The sequence below is a fragment of the Ambystoma mexicanum genome, chromosome 11, assembly GCF_040938575.1.
Source record: "Ambystoma mexicanum isolate Mex_15411 chromosome 11, UKY_AmexF1_1, whole genome shotgun sequence".
NCBI classification, from domain to species: domain Eukaryota; kingdom Metazoa; phylum Chordata; class Amphibia; order Caudata; family Ambystomatidae; genus Ambystoma; species Ambystoma mexicanum.
Window position 1 is genome coordinate 597,137,567 of NC_090934.1, and position 25,915 is coordinate 597,163,481.

Below are 25,915 nucleotides of genomic sequence, written 5' to 3' on the forward strand. Positions count from 1 at the left end.
GACAGTTTAAGGAGTGGAATGATCACCGCCTCCCTCAGGGATTCCGGCAGTTTCCCTTTCTCAAAGGCCTCGTTTAACATTGCCATTAGCGAGGGAAGCACTTCAAGTCTATATGTTTTATAGAATTCGCTGGGGAGCCTGTCTGTCCCAGGGGCTTTGCTCGTGGGCAAATGTATTACCACTCTCTCTTAATTCCTCTATTGTGATTGGGGCATCTAGGTTCTCCCTATCTCCTCACTCAATTTAGGTAGCCCAATGTCTTCTAGCGCCTCCTGAGTCTCTTGTTCTGCCATCCCTCCTGTATCTTCATAGAGGTGTTGGTAGAAGCTAAGGAATCTCTCGTTCACTCTCTCCTGGGTGTTCCAGACTTGGCCCTCTTTTCCCGTTATCTCTCTAATTGCTGTTCTCAGTGTCTCGTTCTTGTATAGCCATGCGAGCAGCCTCCCTGGTTTGTCTCCCCCTGCGTGTTGGCTTTCAATGTATTTTTTATAGCTAAAGTTGCATAATCTTTCCCAGAGCCCAGCACATGACTGTTGTAATTGGCTCACATGTTCGGCATCCTCCTGTGTGGTGCTCCTTTTCATAAATGCTTCTAGTGTCTTTTCTGTATCCTGCAGCTCTCGCACTATACCCCCTTGGAGCCCTCTAGATTTGGATATGGCCGCCCCCCTCGCTACCACCTTAAAGGCCTCCCATAGGAGACCTTCTGACTCCATGTTTCCTGTGTTTTCGAAATACCCAATTATCTCCTCCCTTAGGTCTTCTCGGAATGCAGTGTCCTTCAATGCCTCGGCTCTAAGCCTCCATGTTGGGATCCTGGCTCTGGGGGGCTGATGTCGGCACGTTACAATCGGATGGGAGTGATCTGATAGTATTCTCGCCCTATATTCTGAGCCCGTCATTTCCCCCACTAGTTCCGGTGTGGCGAACATGTAATCTAGTCTCGTGTGCAGGTTGTGTGGGGCGGCATAGCGTGAGTAGTGCCTGTCATGAGGGTGTTGCTGCCTCCATATGTCTTCCAGCCCAAAGTCTCTCAGCAAGGCTTGAAGCATTTTCGTTGCAGGGGTGTGCTTGTCTAATTTTGTGTCTGATCTGTCCATTTTGGGGTTCAGCGTGCAATTGAAGTCCCCTCCCCATATAACTGCTCCTCCTATGTGGGGACTGATCTTACTATATAATGTCTTAAAATAGGCCAGTGTGTCTTGGTTTCGGGCATATGTATTTATAATGCACAATTCTCTAGCAGCCCCCGAATCGCTACCATCCTCCCATCTGGCTCCACCGTGGCCTGTAACATCTGGAAGGGCACATGTGGCGCCACCCAGATGATTACCCCCTGGCGTATGCTGAGTACGTTGCTCCCATGGTGGTCCCTCTCCACTTTTTCTTTACCACCTCTAGTTTCTCTTTGGTGAGGTGTTTCTTGCAATAGGGCTATGTCCACTTATTGCCTTCTCAGGTACATCATTACCTTGTTTCTCTTCAGATAGCTGTTGAGTCCTCTGACTTTCCAGGTTACTATTCTAAGGTCTTCCATTATTCTTCATATCCCGCACCTCCTCCCTCCTTGTCTTTCCCTCCAGGTGTACTTGGTGTGAATCATGCTCAGAGGCAAATAGGTGCAGGCTCGTTCCCTAACAACTACCCCTACAATCCGAACCACATATACTACAAACTCCCCAACACTACCCCCCCCTCCCCAACTGTAGCCCAGCTCCATCCCTGGATCTCAGGCCTTCCAGCATCTATTCCTACCCTGTATAATGGTGGTAGGAACCCAGCAGGTGGTTGCCGCACTACTAGCAACCTATCTAGTCTATCTGGTGGGGTGTGAGATAGGTCCTCTGTGCCTCCTGCAATTAGCTTCTATGTTTTCTGCCTGCCGCATGTACGTCCTAACTTCACCCAAACTTGTGCAGAGCTATAAAGTCCCAGTGTCGTCATATATACAGCATCTCTGTGTTCCGGGCCATCGCTTGACTTCCCGTCTCTACTCTTGCGTCGCTCCTTCTCCTGCGGGCCATTCTGTGCATCCAGCCAGTCCATAGCTTCTTCTGGGGTCTCGAAGAACAATGCCTTGTTTTTATGAAAGACTTTGTTTCGCAGGATACATCAACATGTATTTGTAGCTCGCTTCTTGCAATCTCCTCTTAACTATCCCAAAGTTCAGTCGACATCTTTGTACCTGGAGTGTGTAGTCCGGGTATGCTGTTATTTCCGCAGATGCTCTCCTTATTGTGCCCCCTTTGCGAAAGTACTCCAGGATTCTTTCTCTGTCCTGGTAAATTAGAATTTTGGCGATGATCGGCCTCAGCGGTGCTCCCGGGACCGGTCTCCGTGTCAATGCGCAGTGGGCTCTCTCTACCACGAATCCTTGGGAGAGTGCCCCTCCTCTGATCTTTTGCAGCAAAATGGTTTCTACGTAGTCTGTGGGGTTTGAGCCTTCCTCACCTTCTGGGATCCCTATTTATATGTACATTGTTCCTCCGGGCCCGGCCTTCAGCCTCCTCAGCCCTGTTTTCCAAGTTGCTGACTTGTTGGCGTAGTGTGTGAATCTCCGAGGCATTCGCCTTGCCAGTGGTAGTGTTTGGCTGGACTTTTTTCCAGCTCGCTTGTGCGTTCAGCTATCGCTTTGACATCTTGCCGCAGTAGGTTGACGTCCACTTGTACTGCGTCGATCTTGAATTCAAGAGACGTCTTGAGGTTTGCCATGGCTGCTTCCAGTTTTGTTTCCCATGTGACCTTTAAGTCTGCTATTGCCTCCAGGATCTGTCTTTCACTTCTCGTCGGTCCTGTATCTGACTGTGGGCTCCTCTTTGTTGCTGGTGACATCCGTTGGTTGGGATGTCCTGGCGTATTCGTCCATGGTGGGCTGCTTCCCTTTCGATTTGGGGAGTTTGGATGCCATTTCAGCGGCTGCTGGAGTGGTCTTCCCTGTTATATAGAGTCTGGGTGTATGTTATGCGGGCTGCGCTGGCCCAGTGCCTCCTGCCTCTTGTTCCGAGGGTCGGATAGTTGCGCTAGTAGCGGCCGGGGTGTCTGCCCAGGTGTTTCAGCTTGTTGTAGTGAGGCAGTCCTCTGCTCCTCTGTGTAGTCTGGGCTCTTCCTTAATGCCTAGTGGTGATTGTGCTTGTTTCTTTTTTTAAATTGTTTGTATGCCCAGGGTTAGCATTCGTGTTGGCCCGCCTTCCAAATATCCGTGGCTTCTTCAGCAGTGCTTGTCGCCTTAGTGCGGTGGCACCTGCGTAGGGGAGCCTTTGTGTTATCTCCTTAGTCCCGGCTGCTTGCTCTTCATTTGTGAGTGTGGGGCTCCCCCTTCGGTGCCTGCCTCTGTCCCTCAGCCTCTAGTTCAGTCACCGGTCCGCTGGTGCGCTCTCTTTTCCGTTACTTCTCTTGGCCAGCCTCCGTGCTGCGTGTTGATTGCACCTCTCTTATGGCAGCTCTCCCCACTACCTGCAAGCTTGGTCTCTAACGTCCCAGCCTCTCGTATCCGGTTGCAGAGAAAGGGATACTCTGCTCTGTCGTGGCTACTATTGTCTCACACCTTCATATCTAGTAACAGCAGCCGGTTTCGTGTCCCCTGGGTTTTATTACTTTAGGCCTGTTTCTGTTTGCATCTTGCATCATAACTTTTTTCCCCTGCTCCAATTTTGGAAAATAGGTCCTGTAGCTATTCCATATGGTTTCATACACCCCCAGGAGGTTTTAGGTAGCTTGTGTGTCAACTTTAGGCATGGATAAACCAGAGGATCACGGAAGGATCAGCTGGAGACAGCACACAGCACGTCCTCTCTCATGGCTGCTTGGCCCCGCCCCCGTGCATCCGTAGTTAATAGCATTTACATCCATGTAATATGGGCGCTTTGTGATGCTTGTCTTCGGCCCCCCTTCACTTCACATGTTCTTGCCTTCTTCGGCTGGCAGGAGTAAATGCACTCTCTGCTGTATACCAGGTCCGCTGTAATGCCACAGCTCAGCTTGGGATAATTATCGCCAGATACATATGTATCTCTGTTGTTGCTCCTGAAGCGACAGTTTTCAGAGCCACAATGTAGCAGCACCCGGGCCTGGCTGCAGCAGTGCGTCAGCTGTGCCTCTGACACAGTCCGTTCATGAGGCAGCCCAAGCGTGTACGCTGCAGCCTTTGTGTCCGGACTCTCTCGCAAACCGCATTACGGTCATGTCCGATCATGGGGTTTAATCACTATTCCTTACGTGACACACCCGGTCGGCACCTCATCACTCCTCAGGCTCCTCTGCTGCAAGATCTTCCTGGGTCTCCGCAATCGGGCGCACGTTTCACCAGGGCCAGCTAATTAGCCTTTGTTCTTAGGCGGCCGCCATTTTTCTTTTCAGCCAATAAATCCCGGCAATCGATGGCATTTCATCTGCACCGTTCTGCAATGCTACAATAAGTCCTCCAGTGCCTTGAGGTGTCATACACACGGTCCAGCGATCGCATTACAGTTACATCTGTTTTTGCACAGGTTTCATCCAGGATGATGTTCAGATGTGCAGGAGCTCCATAGAAGCCATGTCCACCTACATGGCTCTTAAGCCACGCCCCCCGACAGGGGAGAAGTTAAGGGAGATGTTCCTATTGGCGGCGGGCAGTATGACCCAATACTAAAAGTGACAAAATTTCTGTTTAAGTTTAAACTGCTCTGTTACCGAGGATTCCCAGCATGACTGGGAATATTCACTGCATGTGAATCTATGAAAGATACAAATGCTAGAGAACCGGAGTTACAGGTAAGTAACTTACTCCATATGCATTTTTACTGATTTTCAAATTAAATTGTATATGGTATTTGTGAATGAACATATAAAATTGAATTTGAAAATCAGTAAAACGTGTAAAGTTTATTCTTGCAACTTAAGGGTGTTATACCCGTGGAGTAAAGAAAGTGTCTCATTGATTGGGACTTCTTCCTGGTGGTGTTCGATGAAGTTAATATCCCTGACCGGAGAAGCAAGAGACCCGCAACGGAAGGTGATTAAAACCAGAGTGCTCTTGTTCTCAAAAAGGAATTAATTTTGCTTTGCCAGCCTTCCCTATTGTTCGGTGGGAAGCAGGATTCAACTTAACAAGAGGGAATGGCAGCTAACATCCGACAGGTGGGTCATACAGCTTGTGAACGAAGGATACTGTCTCCCCTTTTCATAATTTACTCAAATGTCCCCTTGTTGCTTTGGTCTACTCCAGAACTGCTCCAAAAAAGAACTGTTCTTGCTGAATGAACCAATTATGCCTGTACCATGAACAAAAATCTGGGAAAGGCTGCTATTGCAGTTACATCATGGTTCCAAAGAAATACTGGTGCCCCAGTCCAATCCTAAACTAGAGGCTTCTCAACATGCTTTTCAAAAAGGGCAGTTTCAAGGTCACCTTGGTACAGATCCTCCAAGCTTTGGAGTTGCATGATCTCAGGTCTTAGCACCACTTTCAAATTGTCTATCGCCTTTTATGTTCCTTTACCTATAGTATTCTGAGTTCAGGTAAGATTACATGGATATGATAATGTGCCTTCAATTAGGACATAACTTTATACATAGGATGAACACTGCTTGCTCTTGGCTGGTGCCTTCAGTCTTTCTAAACTTTGTAATTAATTGGATTCTTAACTTCGGATGAACTTGTAGTGACACAGATGCTCCACGCTGATCTTCTGAGAGGAAACCTGCTTCCGACGCGCCCTTTCTTCACTCCGGCTTCCGATGCGAACACAGTGTCGTGGACATGGCCATGCAAACGAAGAAACAAGCTATTGGTATGCACGCGCATCGCGAGTGTGCGAAAGTTAGGGTCCTTTACTCAAGTCTCTGAACGTTTTTCTACATGCTGTAATTAAGAGTCAGAACGCGTTATTTATTTATTTTTTTAAATGCTCTTCTTCGGCGAGATGTTCCAGAGTGAAACGCCAATTAGTTAATTCGTTTCACTGCGCAGGGTTTTAGAAGTTAGTACCTGCTCTCTGCAACTGAACAAATGATCTGCGCTCGCTGTAAGGAACTCATGGTGGAAACAGTAAAGACAGACAGAGGTGATCACAGTTCAAGGGTGTTTATTAAACTGTATGCAGTTGGAAAACTGCCTCATCTAAACCTAAATCTAAGATGGGAGCAAACGTCGACCATCAAATGAAAATAAGGCAGTCCTAGTGGAGTTGTCAAACTAAAAAGGGCCTATACTAAGAAACCTATTGTCAAACCTTACAACTAATATAAAAAGGGTGTGGGATGGTTTTCAAGAAAAGAAAGAAGTGTTCACAAATATGTCATGATGTGGTAGCTTGGATTTCCCTTCCCCATGTTTTGAGCACGGGGTAAAGTGGGATCTTGGAGCACAGTTCACACTCGAGCTTCCCCAGCACGAGACAACAGTTCCACTTGCAGCTATGAGGTCTGTCGATGGCCAAGTCTCGTTTCTCTTGAAAGTCTCTTGCCTTCAAGGGCCTGACGTATTAAATAACAAAACAAAAGTTCCTTCAGCAAAATGAAAGTTCATTTCCTGGTTTTACTTCGGGTGAGGATTCTTCACCCCTGGGTCCTTGTTTTCCAGGCGCTGACCCCCATTTACTTTCAGCCTCCCTCGTCCGGGTTCACTATGGCTTTTCCTTCACTCACAAATCTTAATGTCTTTTTAAACAGATCGAGTGGACATCCCTCGGCCGGGTTAACCTTTGTCAACGTACTGTTTCTTGAGACTTTAGACTTTGCCCCCTTCTTGTCTGCAACCCTCTTCCGTGTTCACTCTTGCCAACTTCAGCTTTACTTAAAATGTTTACGTGATTCACTTCCCTTGCTTTCTTTACAGTTCTTAGGTCAAAGTCTTTCGACTGTATGGGGATTTTGCTTCACCTCCTGTATGACCACTTGGACCTATCTTGGCAGCTCTGCTATGGCCTTCTGCAATCTGAAGTTTCACTCAAACGGGGATCGACCAGGGTTTCTCGGAGCACCACCCACGTGGTGCCAGTTCCCTTCTGCAGCTGGTCTCCCCGTTACAATTCTCTACAACTACTCTCACTTTTTCCACTTTGCGACTTTCATTCACCATGGTTCCCCCCTTTGACTCACCGGCTGTGATGAACCGCTTGGCTTTCTTTGTAACTGGGGTCAATGCCGGTTCCATGGTAGCAGGAGTCTCCCTCGCTCCAGCTTATAAGCATCAATACGTTGCGTTGACTTCTGCTACAGCACACTTGGGCTATTTTCCTCAGTCTTGCGATTCCTTCTGCTGATATTTCGCTGGAGTTTTGTTGAAAAAGGCAAGTTGTGTTCCTCTTCCAGCCTCTCAATGTTTGCGCCCTTCACCTCCTCTTGAACTGCCAGGTCTGGATATCTGTTTCATCGTACGGTCTGCCTTGCTAGTACTGTGCTCGCTTGCTCCACCTTTGATCCATGTGGGGAAGGGAAAGGGCCATCGGGTGTGTGTGATTCTGATCAATTGCCTGACTTTGCCTGACCTGTCTATTGGGACATGGCAGGTAAACAGCTCTGGTATTAGTCCTTTCTCTTGTGTGTCGTGTGAAAGTGTTTGTGTCGAAAAAGGGGAGGGGGCAGTGGTTTTGAATGTCCTACATGGTAAATGGGGAAAAGGTGTTGAAAGAAGGGGGGATACCACGCCTCACCCATTGGCGTCCCACTCCCTGAGGACCCCCCCCAACCAGGTGATCCTCCCTCACTGGTCCACCCCCAGGAACTGGATCCAATAGCGATGGCTGTGTCCTGGCCACCTGGATAACAGATCCCTGGGGACTAGCTAGGTAGACACCTTAATGTTTCTCACAGCGCACTACCCTTTCATTGCTTACTAGCTTCAAGCACGGTTTGCACCAAAAGTCCCTTCTCAAAAAGTAAGTGAATTACAGAAAAGGTTGTTTTATTTTCCCAACGCTCACTGTTCTCACCAGTAGCAAGTCAAAGACAGCTTAGAACACATAAACCAAACATCTTATCTCAACTATACTTGTTAACTGGTAAATAGTCACTTAGCTTTGTAGTTGCAGAAGTTCTCATGACTTTCTTCTGTTACTTGGTTCACATCTTAATATACTAAACCTTTTCTTATCCTAAAGCATGAAGTCTAAGTTCAAGTTCTCTGACCTTTACTTGATCGATGGCCGAATGAAAGGCAGTTTAGAATCTACAATACGCTATCCGTTCCCTGATATAACGAGAGAGTGGACCTGCTGAGCCCTCTTTTGCATTACAGAAACTAAGAAAATAGCTGACCACAGTCAGATGCGAACACGCGCCAGTCTACTGCGTACCACAGGTAAGGGGACCATTAAGTCACAGCCCCTAAATCAAGATCTGGCCACATCCATTCAGCCTAATCACTGACGCCCCAACTTTTGCATCCCTGCACAGATGGAATGAGAGCCGCCTCCCAGAGCTACATAAAGCATTGGAGCACGGGTAGGTGGTGTAACATAACAGCGTGTGTGTCACTATCAGACACCTTGAAGTGACCTCTTTGTCAAATCTTTTCGTGGTCTCTGGGTTTACCCTTTCACTTCACATCCCCTTCCCCTTCCCCTACCTCCTTATTCTCTCTACTGCAGGGCAGTAAGGTAGCCCCAGCCAGTAGATATTACCTATTGTCAAGGATTAGTAAATAATAAACACAGAGACTGCTCATTTAATATTCCAATATAGGAAGAGTATCAAGCGGCTGAGAACTAATCCTCTGTTCTGTCAAAGCGGATGCTGGACGGAGTGATGCCCAAGATAAACCACCTGGTCCTGAAGAAGATTACCCCAATTTGAGTGGTCAGCGAAACTGGTCGACCATAGGTTCATGAGACTTCTCATGACCATGCTGATGTTTCATTCAGTAAAATTAAACACACTAGAACAATAACTTGCCCTAGCAAAGCGTATTGCAACTAGGGGCTCCCTCAATATTTGGGTGTTTACTGTTTTTACCTAGCCAGTACAAGGTCTGCTGTTAGGGAGGCCTCTACTTAATTGGTGATTAAAACATTATAGAGAAATTCCTAAGAGAAGTAACCTCCCATACAAAAAAGACATGATCTACTGTTAACATTCTCTATCAATACCTGTACTGGTATTTTAATAGTTTGTGATCAATGTTAATGTGGTCTCTAGACGAGGGAAGGATCTCTTGCTATCCCTATTAGATAGGCGGTACACCACCGGCATTCTAGAGAGAGCTTCCCCCGAAAGGGTCAGGGTGTGCTTCTGAACAGGGACAGTCTGTATGTGTTTATTGACTGTTACTTTTTGAGTGATTCTTACTATAGATATATATTCCACCGCCCGTTCTTATGTGATATAATAAAGTTTAGAATCTTAGACAGGATTCCAAACTACCTCACTGGTGCAGTCCAACCAATCAGCTCTGGAAATCTCCTCCACCATCTTGAGCTGGGATTCCTTAAGCCTGTTACAAGAGGAATGTTATGAAAAACTAGACCTGGGCAATTTATGTGTATTTTACAACATTTTGGGTTAATCTTTCATGCCTTCATTACACTTCCAGGGTCCCTTCCGAGCCTGCCGACTAAAGGGAAACCTGACACATGAATGACTGCTGTCTTTAGATCAACTGGATGCACACTTAAACTTCCCTACCCCCACCCCTCCAACCGCCTCCCAAGCATCGGAAATATCTTTGTTTTGTGGTGGCAAGCACTACCGGATTGCAGTGCACCCATTCAAGATCCCTTTGGCCTTCAAAGTCATAGTGGTGGTGAAGCCCTTTCTTCACATGAGGAAGGTACATTTATTTTTTGTACCTTGAGGACTGGCTCTTGCGGCCCATGGCAGAAGAAAAGTCACTAGAGGACCTCCGGATGATATGCGCCATCCTCCATGAGTTGTTTCTCTATCATCCTAAAGTCTTTTCTGATCCCTTACAAATGGTTGCAGTTTAAACAGGACATTCCTGTATATGAAGCACGTGATAGCCGCCTTCCCAGCAAAGCGTGGCAAGCATTTAGACCACAGTAGCACCCGTCCCTGCTAATTTGGGGCTTCCATATGGAGTCTTCTGGCAGATGCACAAGCTAATTGTATCCTGCATTTTCATAACTCCAGAAGCACGAATGCTCATGCCATCTCGACAGTGGTCCCAGGGTAGCCACAGTTCCCAGCCCAATGTGTACATGAGGGGCGTTCTCCTGGCCGCCTATAGGTCTAGTTGGCGTCCATGATTAACCTCCTTCAGTGCAGGGGGGCTCAATTCAGACGGCTGTGGCTGACAGTCCCCCTAGTCACTTATGCAAGCCTGATGGGATGTGGTGCTCAACTGCACGATCTTTCAATGTGCGGTCTGTAGGTAGGCCAGGAGAAGTATTTTCACATCAACTTGCTAAAGCTCTGGGCAGTTCAACTGGCATTGCAAGCCTTCTTACCATCAGTCAGAGGTTCGACTGTCCAGGTCCTCAAGAACAACAGCACTGCCTTTAGTTCATCATCAAGATGGCCAGTACAGGGTCCCTCGAACTGCAGGGAGCCCATGCTCCTTTTGATTCTGGGTGGTCAAGAGCAAGGTGACATTAACAGTGTTGCACCTTGCCAACAGCCTGAACACTGAAAGATGATGAGCAGAGTCTGCACGTGAGTTGGAGCAGTAGGGGAAGATTCTGGAACAGATCTTCTCTGTCTGATGGGCTTTCCCAGATCAACCTTTATGCTTTCAGCTCCAACAGGAAGTGCAAGATTCTCTCCAGGGAGTTTCCTGTGGAAAACTCTGACGATACAGTGGTGATTCCCTGAGAGTTTGACCTTTGGTTTGCATTTCCTTTATTCCTGCTGATAGCTTTGGCGCTGAGGAAGTGAGAGCAGAGTCGTACGCAATGATCTTTATCGTTCTGGACTGGGCATGAAAGACCTGCTGCGCAGTTATTCTGGATACGCTTCTGTGGCCTCTTGGAGGATCCCATGGAGGGGTGGATTTGTTGACAGTAATTTGCGCGAGTGCTTCACCCTAATGCGAGGAAGTTGATTATTCATGCCTGATTATTTAAAGGTCGAGGAAAAAGGACCGGATCTTTCTGAGGAGGCTCTTGGTATGATACTCACTGCAAAGCGCCCTTCCATCAGGTTTGTTCTTTGGTTAACATACTCTGTTACATTAAATCGTGCGAGACCTCACTCATTTGTTGGCTACACTGAAGGATAAATACAATTGTGTTTTATTTAGCACATCTGAAAATGTATGTAAACTTTGGCAGGCGAGGAAGGGAAACAAAGTGATTAAGAGGGATTATAACAGCATTTTATTCCCATCTGATTTTTAACGCACATTTTCTTTTCATGAAATAAGAATGAATAGCAAAGTCAATGATTGGGCATGTCTGAACACTTAAAATATCTTTCTGTGTACATGTTTAAGAAAATGAGCAAATCATGGAAAACTAATAAGTGTTTTCATTGTTCAAACATAGGTGCAGGAAACCATCACTATTTTTTCCTGTTCTTAATTTTTCTCAACATGGTCTGTGGCTGGATGGTGTTTGCAACCTCTGTCTGTAAGTATTTTTAGTTACATTTGTATCATGTAGTCCATTTACTCTACCTAATAAAATAGATGCTGGACAGTTTGCAGTGCAGATTAACATGTACTTCTTGTGATGGTGCTTTGAGTGATTCTTCTTATATTTCTTGCAATAAATATTATTTGCAATCAGCACTAACTTGTTAGTTGGGCGTGCAAAGGGTCAGGGAAAGGCAGACTGTAGAAATGACATGTATTTGTCAAAGCAGAGTGGCTGTGGGAAAAGATGATGAAACTGTGTGTGCCAGAAATTCCACCATCTGCGTGATGAGACCTCTGTACTGGTAAATTGAGCATACCCCAGAGCCTGCCTGTCCCTCCCAAGGCCCAACTGGGAATCCCAAAACGTGCCCCTGAAGGAAGCTTCTCCCCTTCGAGTTACCTGAAGATGCATTATAAAAGGAGTAAATGGAGGGCCCTCCATGTTAGAGACCTAATTGATATGGTAATAATATATAATAGAAATATATATTTAATGTAATTGTTTATTTATAACGTGCTTAATACCAGGAGTGTAGAAAAGGTTTTGGCTTTGGGGATCCAGTCTGACAGGGTGACACAAATGGGTTGAGCAACGAGAATTATTTAGCTTTGGACATGGTAGACCCATTTGTCGCGTCTTACTGAGTAGTGGTTAAAAAGCCAATTAAACCACTATCAAAACTAGTATTTTCAGAAATACTCCGATATCAGACAGCGCCAAGTCAGTGTTCAAAACGTGTATTTATTTTAAATAGTTGCCCTTGGTGATGACACGTGTTTCGGCTATGTCAGAAGCCTTTATCAAATCAGGTGCTTGTTACATTGTTCGTCAATCCATGGTTGCAAGTTCAAATTTAACATGTTCTTTTAAAGAATGCACAAAAGTCAACATTACAGAATGCATTGTTGCACATTGATTGTTTTAAACCATCAAAACAAAAAAGAAAAGGAGTGAAATGTTGATTCACATTCATGTAAGATGTGTTTTTGAAACATTTTTTACAACCACAGTCAAGGGTTGGTGAAGGGAAGGATTCATGAGGTTGAGAAAACAAAATGACAAAAGGACACTAAAAAGCAGAATTAGTCAGTGTAATTTAAGTGCGACCAAATGCAACTCCATGTGTTCATTTCAGTTTGAGATTATTTTACCTTCAAATGTATGCCCCCATTAGACTGTTGAATTGATGCTCGGCCAATAACTGGGTTCAATCCCTGTGTGGTAAATTAAACATATAATGTATATTTTGTATTTTTACTGTCATAACATATCTTTTTACAAGTACTGTTTATTGTATTCTTATGCCATTTGTCTATAATGCGGTATAACTAATAGCCTTTCTTGTAAATAGATGTTAGCAAGAGAAATTAGCAATACATTTGTATTCTCCGTTCGCCGTCAGCATTCACAAAGCGGGTTTCATTGAGAAACATGCCACTTGTGCCTTGTATAATCATACGCTCTGCTAATTCTATGTCAGCGCTTCTTAGATTCAAAGGAGTACACTAACAACAAGGGACTATAGTTTGCAGACCGTCTCTTACCGTGACTTTTCCTCCGATACCAGTATCTACGTGCGTCGGCTGCTAAGTGGGGCGCCGATTGGCGTCTGACTTCAGTATTTAATGTTAAGTTACCATGGGAACAAACGTGCCAGAGTCCCTTTTTAGTTTTTACTCACGCTTCAGTTTTGCTGTGTGCCATCTTTTGGGGACTCAATTGTCATGTTCCTGTAATAACAAGGCTATGGTTCCCCAATCTTATTCAAATATATATTTGCAAGTGTTTTAGTCTAATCACCAGTTGTGTACGTAATAAATTGCTAGTAACATGCAAATAGTTGGCAGACGCCGGACTCTACCATTTGATCGAGTTGATGTGTCGTCGTGACTGAGTGCCGTCGGGGACTGGATGGATCAGAACTGGCTCAAGCTCAACAGTGACAAGACCGAGGTGTTGGTGGTGGGCTGTGTGAAGATACTGGTGGGTGGTGCCTGTACTTCCGCTCTCCGTATGGTAGAGGAGAGGCACAGAGGACCCCAGCCAAGATTCCCAATTGGTAGCAATGGACGAGCAATCAAGGCCTAGCTTTTCGGGAGGTGATGCAGGCTGGTTCTTCAGTACAGTGTAGTCCCCGAACCCCCACAAAGGAATGTTCACACACTGTATTACTGAAAACACAGTCTTTATATAATTAAAATTCAAAGGTATGTACACGATCACAATAACGCACTTTGTACTCGGAAGTCGACAATGATAAATATGTACAATTATAAAGTGATACCACCAATGTTATCAAATCTCATTAAAGTGCATCAACTGTACGGTTAAAATGTCACAGATCAATAACGAGGAAACCAGCAATAGAGATAGGAAGGAACGCAAGATGGTGGAAACAATAGGCAGATCTCTGACCCCTACCCTTAGGCGCAGTTCTGTGTGGAGATCCCCCCCACCTGGGCAACCTGTAAATAAAGATATATAACACAAGCCCAGTCCATATATTGTTCAATAGTCTTATTTCCTCCTATTAAGGTTTTACCCACCCCCTCAATATACCTGGTGGAGTAGAGTTCTTCGAAGACGCGTCGAAGGATCCTTCTTGAGTGACTCCCTTTAAAGCAGGAGCCACGGATCGTCGAGAGGCGTTGAGGAACTCGGCGTTTGGCGGTGTGGAATAGACGGCCCTTCTTGAGGGCCCTCCCTTTAAGGCGCAGGAGTCACGGGTTGTCGAACGTCCGACGGAGAACAGGTTGAACTACGGCAGTGAAGTGGCAGCTTCGTCCCTAGCGGTGCTCGTCGGAGGCGGAGCGTTGGCGTCCTGCAAGGAAGAGGCGTGCGGGGCACCTTGGTGACGATAGTTCTGGACTGCAAAGAGAGGATGAAGAACTGTGGCCCAGCAAGGGCGTCGAGTCGTCGGCGTCTCTGTGGTCTTGTAGGTTGCGGGAAACCCACCAGCGGATGCTCCTCGGCACGTCGACGGTCTGGCCTTCTCCAGCGGGATAAAGCGGGCGACGATGCAGATGAGAGCATCCGATGATCAAAGGAAGTTCTTAGGCAAACGGGCTCATGGCGGCGTCGGCGGTCGTCGACAGTGGCGGACAACGGTCCGGGTGCTTTTCTTTGGGATTCTGCGGCAGTCCCCGTCTCCGGTCGGCAGCCTGTCGTAAGTCTGTCTACCAGGGAACTTTGGCAAAGATCAGCTGGTGCACGATGGTCCCTCGTAGCTCGGGAAGAGGCCGCCTTACCAGGTCCCCTCTGGGTCAGTCCTTGGAGACACAGCAGCTTTCAGATTGTGAAGGAGAGCAACAGCAATTCTTCTCTTCCAGCAGGGCTTCAAGGTCAAGCTTCAGTTACTCCAGTTACTCGTCGTAGTGGACTTCAGCTTCTGAACAATTTCCAGTGGTGAGAGGTCCCCAGATATACTATTCTGTCTCCCATCCACACTGCAAAGTCACACTCAGCAGCCAATCATCCAGAAGGGCATTGATGCAGTCAGTCAGCCAATCAGGCACGCAGTGCATTCAGGCCATCCTCCTCCCTCTCAGACACTCACAACAAGGAATGTGGATTGGGACAAGTATCCAGCCATTCAACACTACACACTGCATTCAGGCCAGTTTCGGGCAGGGCTGTCTCAGTCTTTGTCTCTCATACCAGAAACCAGACACCCACAACAAGAAGTGCATATTGGTCTCACACCCCATTCACCCAGGTCCCACCTACAGGAGGTACCCACAACATACAGTCACTGGGAAGGCTCCAGTCAGTCTGGACTGGACTTCACAACACCACCATATATGGAACTTCCACCCAACAGCCAGTCAGGGGGAAGGGACAGAGTCAGGGCTTCCCAGGACTTTGGGAAAACAAGGTAATAGGTAATAGAAAGCAAGAGGCCACAGGGGCCATCTCGTTTTCCATCAGGAATCAACTGATCCAATGGCAGGGCCGGGGTATCCCAAAATGGAGGATACTCTGCACACCTGTCAAATTTAGCATGGAGCTGCCACCAGCCCATAACCTGCTCTGCGGGCCACCCACAGGTGCCCAAAAACATACACTAGGGTCACAGGGTTGTACCCCCACCCATTGGTGCCGTAAGGGTATCCCATGGGTCGGTTCACCAAACCAAAAGCGAGAGAGCTGCACCGCCAGGAGTCCCACATGAACTCCTGCACGGAAAACACGACAGAACACACGATAAAAAGCAGTAAAGGACAAGGATACAGAGGCCCTGTCCCTCTGATGCATTTCCAGCATCACAGGCTGCCCCCCTGACCCTTCACTCTGGACCACCCCTTTCTGGCCCGCCTCTTTAGGTCCTCTTCCCAGCCCAGTAAGTAAAGTAAAAAACCTGGGTGTCATTATTTCGGCTTCCCTTTCCATGTCTAACCAAGTGACGGCTGTGTGTCAAGCCGCTCACTATCAAATCAGGGTTTTGAAGAAAGTTCTACCCATGATACCTGAACCCATGCACCTCCCTGTAGTCGCAGCGCTAGTTCTCTCCTGCTTGGATTATTGTAATTCACTGTACTTGTCGCAACTGATTGGCTTAATACAGTGGCTACAGTGCATACAGAATCTGGCGGCCAGGTTGGCCACGGGTACCCCGTATGGAGCTCACATCTCCCTGGTGTTACGCCAACTCCACTGGCTCCCCGTCGGCCAACGTGTTCATTTCAAGGCCCGAGCTATTCATGGTCAAGGGGCCGAGTTCCTGCAGACTAAATTTTCCCACTATCTCCCCGAACGGGATTTACGCTCCTCTACTGCAAATCTTCTTGTTGTTCCAAGATTCGGCCGAGCGAGGGTCGGTGGCAGGGCTTTTTCCATAGCAGCAGCCAAACTTTGGAACTGCCTTCCTCATGACATGAGGAACATCCACAATCATCTTGGTTTTAGAAGAGCACTGAAGACCGTCCTCTTTTTGCCCTCTTCCCCGTGGCTTCCTCTCCTGCCTGAGTAGTCTTCCTCTTCAGCGCCATGATGCCCTTGTGCGACAGTGCGCTCTGTAAGTGCAGATAACATAACATAACATTTGATCGTGATTTTGTTCAAAAATAAATTTAGAATTATTTTACTCTGATCACTGGTTGTGTCCATAATACATTGATGACAGTGTGCAAATATTCGGCATACACCTGACTGTATTTGCCATTTGAGCCATAGGTTAACTCAATTTGTTGTGTTAATTTACATGCTTTTTGTCCAATATATTAGTACATGAAGTGCTTAGTTTGAAAAATCGTGCGCAAGTAGTGATTTCTAAAGCACGGGTTTGGGGTTCAAATCTTTGTTACGCTGCGTTGTCTTGCTTCCAAGACAAATGTGTTGCCTCTGAGCTATCCTTCCTCCCCAATCAGGAACATGTGTATCAATGTGAGCATGAATTGTTAGGCTACAATGTAACCAGTTTACAGCGTCCTCTCTTTATGCAGTTTTGAAGTGCTGGAGACACTCCCATTAGGAGTCCATGGTAGGAAACTCAGAAGATGGATGCAGGTGGAGTAATGGAAGCGAACTAACTCAAGAGCTGGAGGGTGGGCTGCTCATGCATAGCATGCATAACACTGTTCGGGGAGAGCATTCATAGTCAGTCTGGAAACGATCCCGCAGAGTTGCCTGGCCTCCATGACAGGTGCGCCTGATTACAACATGGCTGCTGTGCTTTGGTACCCCTCACCCTGCCATAAAGCAGTACGCCCAATCCATTTATCGATAGATACAAAACACTTGAATTGGATCTGGAAGGGGAGGGGACTATATTTGGAGGTAATGATACAACATCCGAGCCAATCACAAACCTAAATGGGGGGGAATTAGAACCCCTAAGACAATATATAAAGTAGCAGAAGCTGAGCCAATTTGATGAAGTTGGGACAGCATTTCAGGGTGTTGATTTGAAGAGAACAGCTGTAGTTGGAGAGGAATTTGGTGGAGGCGACAGAATTTTTTTCTCCTGAGTAGTGCAGCTCAGTTTATGGCCTTGCTCAAGTGACACTTTGCATAGAGTCTGCTTAGGGTGTACCAAAGACCATGGTTGTAGGCCAAAACCTACCAGAATGAAGGCTTTATGGCAGCCTGTTGGAAGGTGGATAACCAAAGACTGCAGGAGAATAGACTTTGAGAGGGAGAAACCAGGTGCTATTGTGGGCTCACATTTGCAACAGAGAAACCTAAGACTATTGGGACCAAACATCTGCAAAGGAGAAGCCAGAGCCTGTAGCGAGAATCTGCCCAGGTGGGAGAACCTTACTGGTGGGTGAGAATAACTTCAGTCTGAAAAGCACCCAACTGAGAGGGACAGAAAGCCCTTCCAATAATCGGTCTTTCGGATCCTGTCAGGCTGGAAAATCATACATTTTGGTTGCTAGGCATATGCGTAACTACACTTTCAAGGAGCGGAGAGGAGGGCCATGAGTGATGTACTGTAAAGCCCAAGAAAGAAGCATGCTACCCGAAACACGGAATACATTGAGCTGACAAACAGATAAGTTATCGAATCATCTCACCCCTGCTATTGGGCTTTTATAGATGCACATATGTTAGAATGTTCTCAACTGTTAGAGTGGAACCCCTGGAAACAGTCGTATGTTCCCCAATTTACACCAGCCTTCACTAGCAGACTGCTGCTTCTTGAAAAGCAGATGCACAGCTAGGCTATTGCGACAAACCCACTGCTGCCAGTCTGCATTCTACAGATTACTATTTCACTTTCAGTTGCTGTTTCCGCCCATTGGAGAAGGATCAGTTGGAGAGCGCTATGGTTTTTGCTTCATTACTTGAAACGCCGCCGTTTTTTTGTTGAAATGTAACATTTTTGTATTCCCGATTGAGCAAGGGCTCTGTGTGCTGCTGTAGAGGAAGCAACGTGGTTGCAAGCTTTTCTGGCTAGCCGGGAAAGGCTGTCCATGTTCAGTTGTACACCAAATGCTTTGGGAAGTATGTTGGGCTGAAGTATCCTCAAAAGCACTCTCTTTACTGCCTGCAACCCCATGATGATGATGCTGCCTTTGACCTATCCCTGAAATTCTCTTCCAGGATCAGGGCTGCCACATAGAGGAGTTTGGCTGTACAGGTCCAGAGGTGAGAAGACTGAAAAGGCTGTAAAGGTGAAATAGAAAGCACAGAGGGCGTGATGATGGAAGAAAATTAGGCTGGCTGGGCAGGTTATCAAGGCTCAGGAAAACTCTCAGATGAGGACTGAGTAAGGATCCCAGGAAGTGAATTGCGGAGATGCCCTTTAAGCACGTCACAGCCCCCAGGGAGCCACCCAACTAAATGCTTCCCGTCTTGGCACCCCCTGATGACATGGCCTTTCAGCGACTTGATCTCACCGTCCGCCTGCACCTGGATGTTCATGGGGAGCAAGAGGAGGAGGCTTTTGTGCTAGCAGCAAAGAGTAATAGGTGTTGCAAGTAGGCACTTCGGGCCCATATTATGACTAAAGGGTGGAAGTTGGGCTAGCAGATCTTCAAGGCCCTGGCTTCGTCAATTGCAAATGTCAGTCAGTTGTACGATAAGCACAGGGTGCCGGACTTTGCTCTTGTGTGCTTTAGAAACCAACCTCCCCCTTATGAATTCTAGTGACCCCTCCTTGAGGGGCAAGTCAGCGAAGTCTGAGGAGTTCTCCACACTAGCCCGAGAAAGAGTCCCTCCATTTCGATGCAACAGGCAGGGCAATCATCCAGTGAGCGTCACTCACTGCAAGGCCATGTAACATCACAGCCATCTTTGCCTGCTTATATGAGTGACATGTGGGACATGGTACACTCGATGGTCCAGCTCCTCTCTGAAGACAGCAACAGGAGGCCAAATATCTTTTCCAGTGGGGGGGTTCGGGTGGGCATGAACTGGGCAATAGGGCTTTCGGCCCGTGGCTGAAACAAATTCCAAGCTTTTTGGCCCACTTTCATGGGTATTTACCTGGGCCGATTTCCTTACCCCACAAGTGCACCAATATATGCAAAAATACAAATTTCTGTCAGTGTCTGCTTCTGCCTCGGCTGCTGGTGAGCTAAACACATTGCGACAGGGCCAGGACCCGCCTCCACCCTGCTCAACTCAAGTACATTTGAAACAATGTATCAATGGGTTGAGCCAGGTTCGTCAAACACTGAGCATGTGCACAATTCTGCTGGCATCAGCCAGGTCAGGTCAGGAAGGTCTACGGCGAGATCAATAAACAGTGACGTTTGCCTGTGGCCTCACACTGGCTGAGCCCTCCTTCGGCGGATTGCTTATGCCAAACTGAAGAATCAGACACTGGCCTGATCATTGGGTGAGAACTGAGGATGGCTCAGGGTGTGTGCTTTTTTCATTGTGTGACTGAAACACTGGTGCATATTTGCAAATTGCAATGTTAGACTGTAAATGCAATTTGTAAAGTGCTTGATTGCTACTGCTGGCAGAGTGCATAATTATGTGCTGGCTATGCATCCGGGCTCTGCCTGGGCTACCAACCAGGGCCAGCACCATGCCATGGAGAAGCCGCGCATTAGAAAGCACATATTTTAATTGGCGAACTTCAGTACCATTGAAATGCACTGTGAGCCTTCGCTGGAGAGGTTATGGGCAGGGGGCTAAACGGAAGAATGAGGAGGATGCGTGTTGGCATTGGAAAAAAGTGGCTAGATGTGACGACATGACCAGGGCTACGTGGACGGTTTGAGTTGGGAAAACAGGATTGAGCTAAAATGAGTAGAATGTGAGTGGACTGCCTAAAGAGCAGTGGAGCTGATTATTAAAATGCTGACACAGGAGGGCCATGATCAACCCTTCCAAGCCCCACCCCTGTTATTCCTTGACATCTCTGATGCCTGTCTTTAGGACGCCGAAACAAGCTTCAGACCTGTGGGGATTTCATTAAGCCACAGGTTTACATGCCACCAGCAGTGACTCTGTAAGCCGGGGTGCTGGGAAAGGGAACGTTAGAGCCCCCCCCTTAAATTAGTGGAATGCTGACATCGCTCGCTTTCCTTGATCACAGCAGCACTGCTGAGTGGCTGTAGGCTGGGCTTCTTGACTGTAGCAGTAATTAGCTAGGGTCTGGGTCTGTTTTGTTACCCTCCCGACCATTGAAGAAGATAGGGTTACATAAGGTCTTGGCATTTAGGAAGTCTTGCCTTGTCTTCTTTTCACACAATTGTGTTATGTTGTCACTGCATATTTATTCCCTTCTCATTGCCACTGGTTGGAGTGTACACAAAGGCAGCCACATTTTGCCTAAGAGTCTTATTGTTGCAGAGTGTTTGGCAGGCACTCAGTTTAGAAGTGAATTCATAGGGGCATTTTCTACTTTGCTTTCCTCTTGTTTCAGTAACTACGTAACACAATTTAAGGACTTCAGTTTTTGGATGGGTGACATTTTTCTCATGAAGCAGTGGTCTATGGATCGATGTTTTGAAAGGAATTCTGTTTTCAATAGGTGATGCTTCTGTAGTTTTAAGTGTTCTGTAAAGGGTACATGTATTTGTTAATAGTTTTAGCAGAAAATACAACTATGTACTTTTAGTTGTAACTCCCATTCATAATATCACGTTTTTTTTGTTTTTTTTTTACATATTATGAAGGCATTACGAAGGGGTTATAGCTGGAATTCCTGTCTGTGTCTTGCTCAGCCCCATCACCCACAATGCTTACTGGCCAAGTCTTCAAACCCACAGACGAGACAAGGAAAGCGATGAGGGTGGTGCAAATTGAATGCCAATGCCGCAACTGAAGACCTACTCAGAGATGCTTCAATAGTTTGTTTCCCCTTTCTGAGCATCCCTTGGCAAAGGAGCCATTACTTCAAAGAATGAGACACTGGTCAGAATAGCCTACTTGGCAATCTCCAAATTTCCAGGTAGATGGAACTTGACATGTAACTGACTCCTTCCTAGCTATCAAGTGGGGCCATGTTGCCTGAACCCTTTGGTCAGTCCTGGATTTTTATCCAACAGCACTGTGTATTTTGGGACTTGTATACCTATGCATATAATGGCAAAATGAAGGCCAAAGGACCTAGAAGCCCACAACATACTGGATAAAAAAGGACCCTTTGAATGTTTTATGCATGGCATAAGCATTTTTTTACAGCTACAAGTGTATCATTTCACCAATAGCTGTATGATGACATTACTGTTTGGCTCTAGAAGTAACGTAGCTTGGTAAATTGATGTTGATGCCAATGAGATGTTAAGAGGAGGCCTAGATTCATTTTGTATTCTGTACCTCACCTGTATTAGAGGTTGTACTTGTTATTCTCGAGTCTGATGTCTACGCACATTTGCCTCTGTAGTTTTGTCTGTGGGGAGCACAAGTGTTGGGGTCTTCGGATTCCAAGCACAGATGTTTCTGTGGCGAATGGGTTCTCGTGGTACTCCAACCTTCCTTGCATTTGAATGGGAAGCAGTGGACTGTGATCCCTATGTTTCGTACAAAGCGCAAATATCTGAGGTGTCTTTGTTTCCCTGCATCAGAAATTTTGTATATGGGATTCAGTTCTCTGGCTTATTTGCATCAGTAGGTTTGGATGCAGGTGTAGGGGTCTGTAGTTCCTTTGGTTATTTAAAGAAGTATGTGGGTTATATGTTGCAATCTGAATCGTGGGCTCGGACTACTAAATTGTACTTCCTCGTTCAGCCAAAAGTTTCAATTTCGGGCTTGCTGACCCTACCCCTTTACGTCTGCTAGGGAAAGTTTGTATGCAGTACCCTTTGGGGCCACTATACACAATTAGGACTACAGGTGTAAGCAAAACCAACCTTTGGTACAAGTCTGTAATACAGTTTTGTGGAAGCGTTGCTGAGCAGCCAGGCGTATTTCAAGAGGGGAATGGGAGCTGTAGGGGTGTTACACAGAGGCCTGCAATCACAAGTATTCAAATAAACTCTTACACTCAAGGTTTCTTGGTAAAACACTTATTAATTTATTTCACAGTCAGTTATGAAACATTCACTAGAAGGAGGCAATCTATATCACACAAAAATATACTTCAGCGCTTCACACTGTCAGATTCTGAGGCATTTAAACTACTTTGGAGGAGGAGCAAAATGGCATTCAGAGCATTTGAAGTAGAAGCAAAAAGGCATACGTTAATAAAAAGATTAGTTACTCTTAGACAGTGCAAATAGTTTGAGTTTGCCAGAGGAGTCAATTCAATGCAATAAGTTAGGCCAAAGTCAATGGGCTAATGTCTTGGATAGGATAGGCAGTTCTGGTAGTTAAACGGAAAAGTCTTTGCAGAGGTTCTCAGAAGTAGTTCGTAAAAAGAAAGATTTGTATGTTGTGTCACAAGCTGACTAGGCCTGCAATTTGCCGAAGTTTCAAGCACTTTTGCAATGAGAGTTAGGTTCTGTCGGTCGGATTTTCACAGTACCTTACAATGAAGAAAAAGATGCAGCTGAAGACTTCTGTTACTGGCAGATCCTGCAGATCTCCTTGTTCCTGAGCCTCAGTCGTGGGGACAAGAGAGGACATCCGGAGACTCCTGCACTGCACGGGGACTGGTCAAAAAGCTGGCAAAGACACATCTTCAATTCCGGTAGCTGTAGACAAGCACACAAACTAGTGTCCCTCTGCCTGGTTATTCGGGTTCCTGCAGCACTCTGAGGAAAATACAACCAGCTCTGAGAATGGTATCCAGGTGGCTTAGAGGTCGAGTTGATTGGTCCCATCAACTCAATCCTTGAAGGGCTTCTATGTCGAGATGAACTTGGCGATTCGGACCTGCAGCAGGGCTTCACTGGGCATATCGACGGTCCACGAGTTGCAGCAGCCGTCCTCTTCCAGCTCATCTTCGGTTCTTTCGTTCCAGTGGTCGACTCTGCCTTCCAAGCCAAGAGACTCGCCTTTTATCCAGTTTCCTCCCATTCATTCCAGCATAGCTGCCACTCACCCAGCAGGGTGGCTGTCCTTGCCGGACAGTTAGGCAGCCAATCACGACAAGTGCATTTGGGTCTCCTAGGAGACTAAGAACAGGGAGTTTCGGGCACCTCCCTCACTTCCTGCCCACCCCAGACACTCGGGCGCCAGAGGCAGTCTTCAGTCCTGAAGTCTGCCAAAGGCGTAGGAACAAAGGGACCAAACCTGGTTTGGCACACAGAGACAAACTCTAGACGGACCTTTCCAAAAAGAAATGGGGGGGAAAAAGACGACCGGGACCTGTTTAAACAAAGGGGGCTCAGACACCATCTTGAAAAACATGGCTGCCGCGATTTAACGCTACCAGTGTTTGCGGTCGGTAAAAATCACGGTAGTTTGTTGTAAAACCACTGCCACCAGCCATTTTGAGAGGAAAGGATAGCATTTGACTGCTACATGAGTTTCTAGACATAGGGGATACTAAGTAACCCCTCAAGCACTCTATTGTAAGATGCGGTGTGCTGGGTCTAGGAATTTGAAAAGACTAGTAAAGTCAATTTCACTTTACTCTCTCTGGGAAACATCCCAGAAAGGTATTTAAACCTTGGGACAACCTAAAAGGCTGCACTGAGGGTACTGTGACACACATGAAAAGCTGATGCCTTTGGAGTTGTCTAAAACTTCATAATCAAAGAACACGAGTAAAATGCATTCAAAATACATGAGAGAGTGGGGGAAAAAAAGGCTCACACTCTCTCCAGTTAAATAAATCAAGTCTTCAAAATCCAGCAAAGTTGCTGGGGGTCTCCAAGGTGAAGGGAATTAGCACATTTATGAGAATTCCCCCTAACAACGTCACGTTCAGCATTCCTGGCATTTTTTTAAAATAAAATACAGAGCGGATTTCAAGTTAGGTATGACCTAAGTTAATTATACACACACTATTCTGTTTTTTGTGAGAACCACAAAAATGACAATGGTTAAGTGCAGAATAAGTCTTTTCTCACACCCGTATTCTAACTGCATTAATGATCAATTCATAACTGAGGCTCTCACTTTATTGTATTGACCACAAGGACTAGATAAATCAATGATAAAAAAGAATAAAAACACTTCTGGGTGTTGGAAACTTAACCAGCCCATCTCTATTTTTGCTTTTTTTTCTAACATGTAGTCCTTTTGGAGAGCAGGTACGAAATGCCCAGCCACCTGTTGTAGATGGCCTAAAGATTCTTCTTGTCTAGGGTAAGGCGAAGACGATTTAATGTGTGTTTGAGGACAGAATTGTGGGTTGTTGGAACTATTGGTTGAGATGCCACAAAACTGAAACATGCATGGAGTAGGTTAGATATAAGCAGTTCTGTCTGATCCCGGTACTTTGAAAGGATCATACAGTGCATCTCTTCATAGCAGCTTTTTCCTTTTCTGCCCATTTTGGGGGATCAATTCTCCAAGCAAAGCATTGCCAATACTGATGTTTCCAGCTGAAAAAGATTGTGAAATGATCTACATGATATCTGTGTGCTCTGGTTAGAATTAGTGGCAGTGAACCAGTGTTTGGGCCATCAGTCCACCAATTCTAGGTTGAGTCGGTTTAGTGCTACAGATGGTCACCCCGGCTGCTTAATGGTGAAATTGTGAGATGCTTATGTAATAAAGTAATAAAAACCCTGTTAATTTAGGAAATATTAAAACATTCACTGAGTTCTATGTAATGATAGCAGGAGGCAGATGTCCAGTTGATCATGCAACCAATGCCAAAGAGGGGAGACATGTAGTGTCTGATGCATTTCCTGCCACTGTGAGATATGGTTTTGGTCCATAACAGGTAAATGATGGCAATATGTATCTGTCTGTTATGGGAAGCAAAAGGAATTTTAAACCAGCCATTTTTCCAATTTTTGCTTAAAATATTTTATGGCACAAGCACGATTGCTGCTTCTCCAAAATATTTTTTTTGTTGCCTGGGCTGATTTTCTATCCAAGTTCGACTCTGCACGTGGATCTTGTAGGGCATTAGCTGCAGTTTTTTTGGGCAAAGCAGCCTCACATTTTTCTCTAACCGCCCGCTCGCCATGCAATTATTTATCTTTAACAGTTTTTTTCAAACATAACAATGGGGTAGGATTTACAGAGAGCGAGGAAGGAAAGGAGAAGGAGGTATGGGGAGAGATGAAAAAGAATGGGGTTAAAAGGATGGGGTTGGGGGTTGAGAGGAAAGATGGTAGAGAGGCGGAAAGGAAACGATGTGAGACAGGAAAGAAAGGAGGAGAGTAAAGGTGCCCTTGAAAGAAAGGGGAGAGAATGGAAGAGGAAGCAAGAAAGAATGGGGAAAAAAAGATCAAGAGGAAGGAAGGGAGAGAGGGGTGAGGGATGGATGGATGAATGAATGAAGGAAGTATTTCCTCCTCCTATTTTACTCCAGTAATATAGACCAGAAGGTTGAGCGCTCACTGGCACTGTTGCGCTCGGTGTGATCTGCAGGTGGCAGGTTTAAATCCTGAGGTTGATCAATGAGTACCATATCATTTTATGTAAATAAGTTGTATGTA

General features: G+C 46.2%; 1 protein-coding gene across 2 annotated transcripts in view; it reads left to right on the forward strand.

Moving 5' to 3' along the window:
• Positions 1–25,915, forward strand: part of ZDHHC13 (zinc finger DHHC-type palmitoyltransferase 13) — a 1,364,100-nt gene that overhangs the window by 1,141,678 nt on the left and 196,507 nt on the right. For both annotated transcript variants that reach the window (XM_069623461.1, XM_069623462.1), the window contains one exon: positions 11,421–11,504. In XM_069623461.1, coding sequence (XP_069479562.1) covers positions 11,421–11,504 — 84 coding nt within the window. The remainder of the gene's footprint in view (positions 1–11,420; positions 11,505–25,915) is intronic.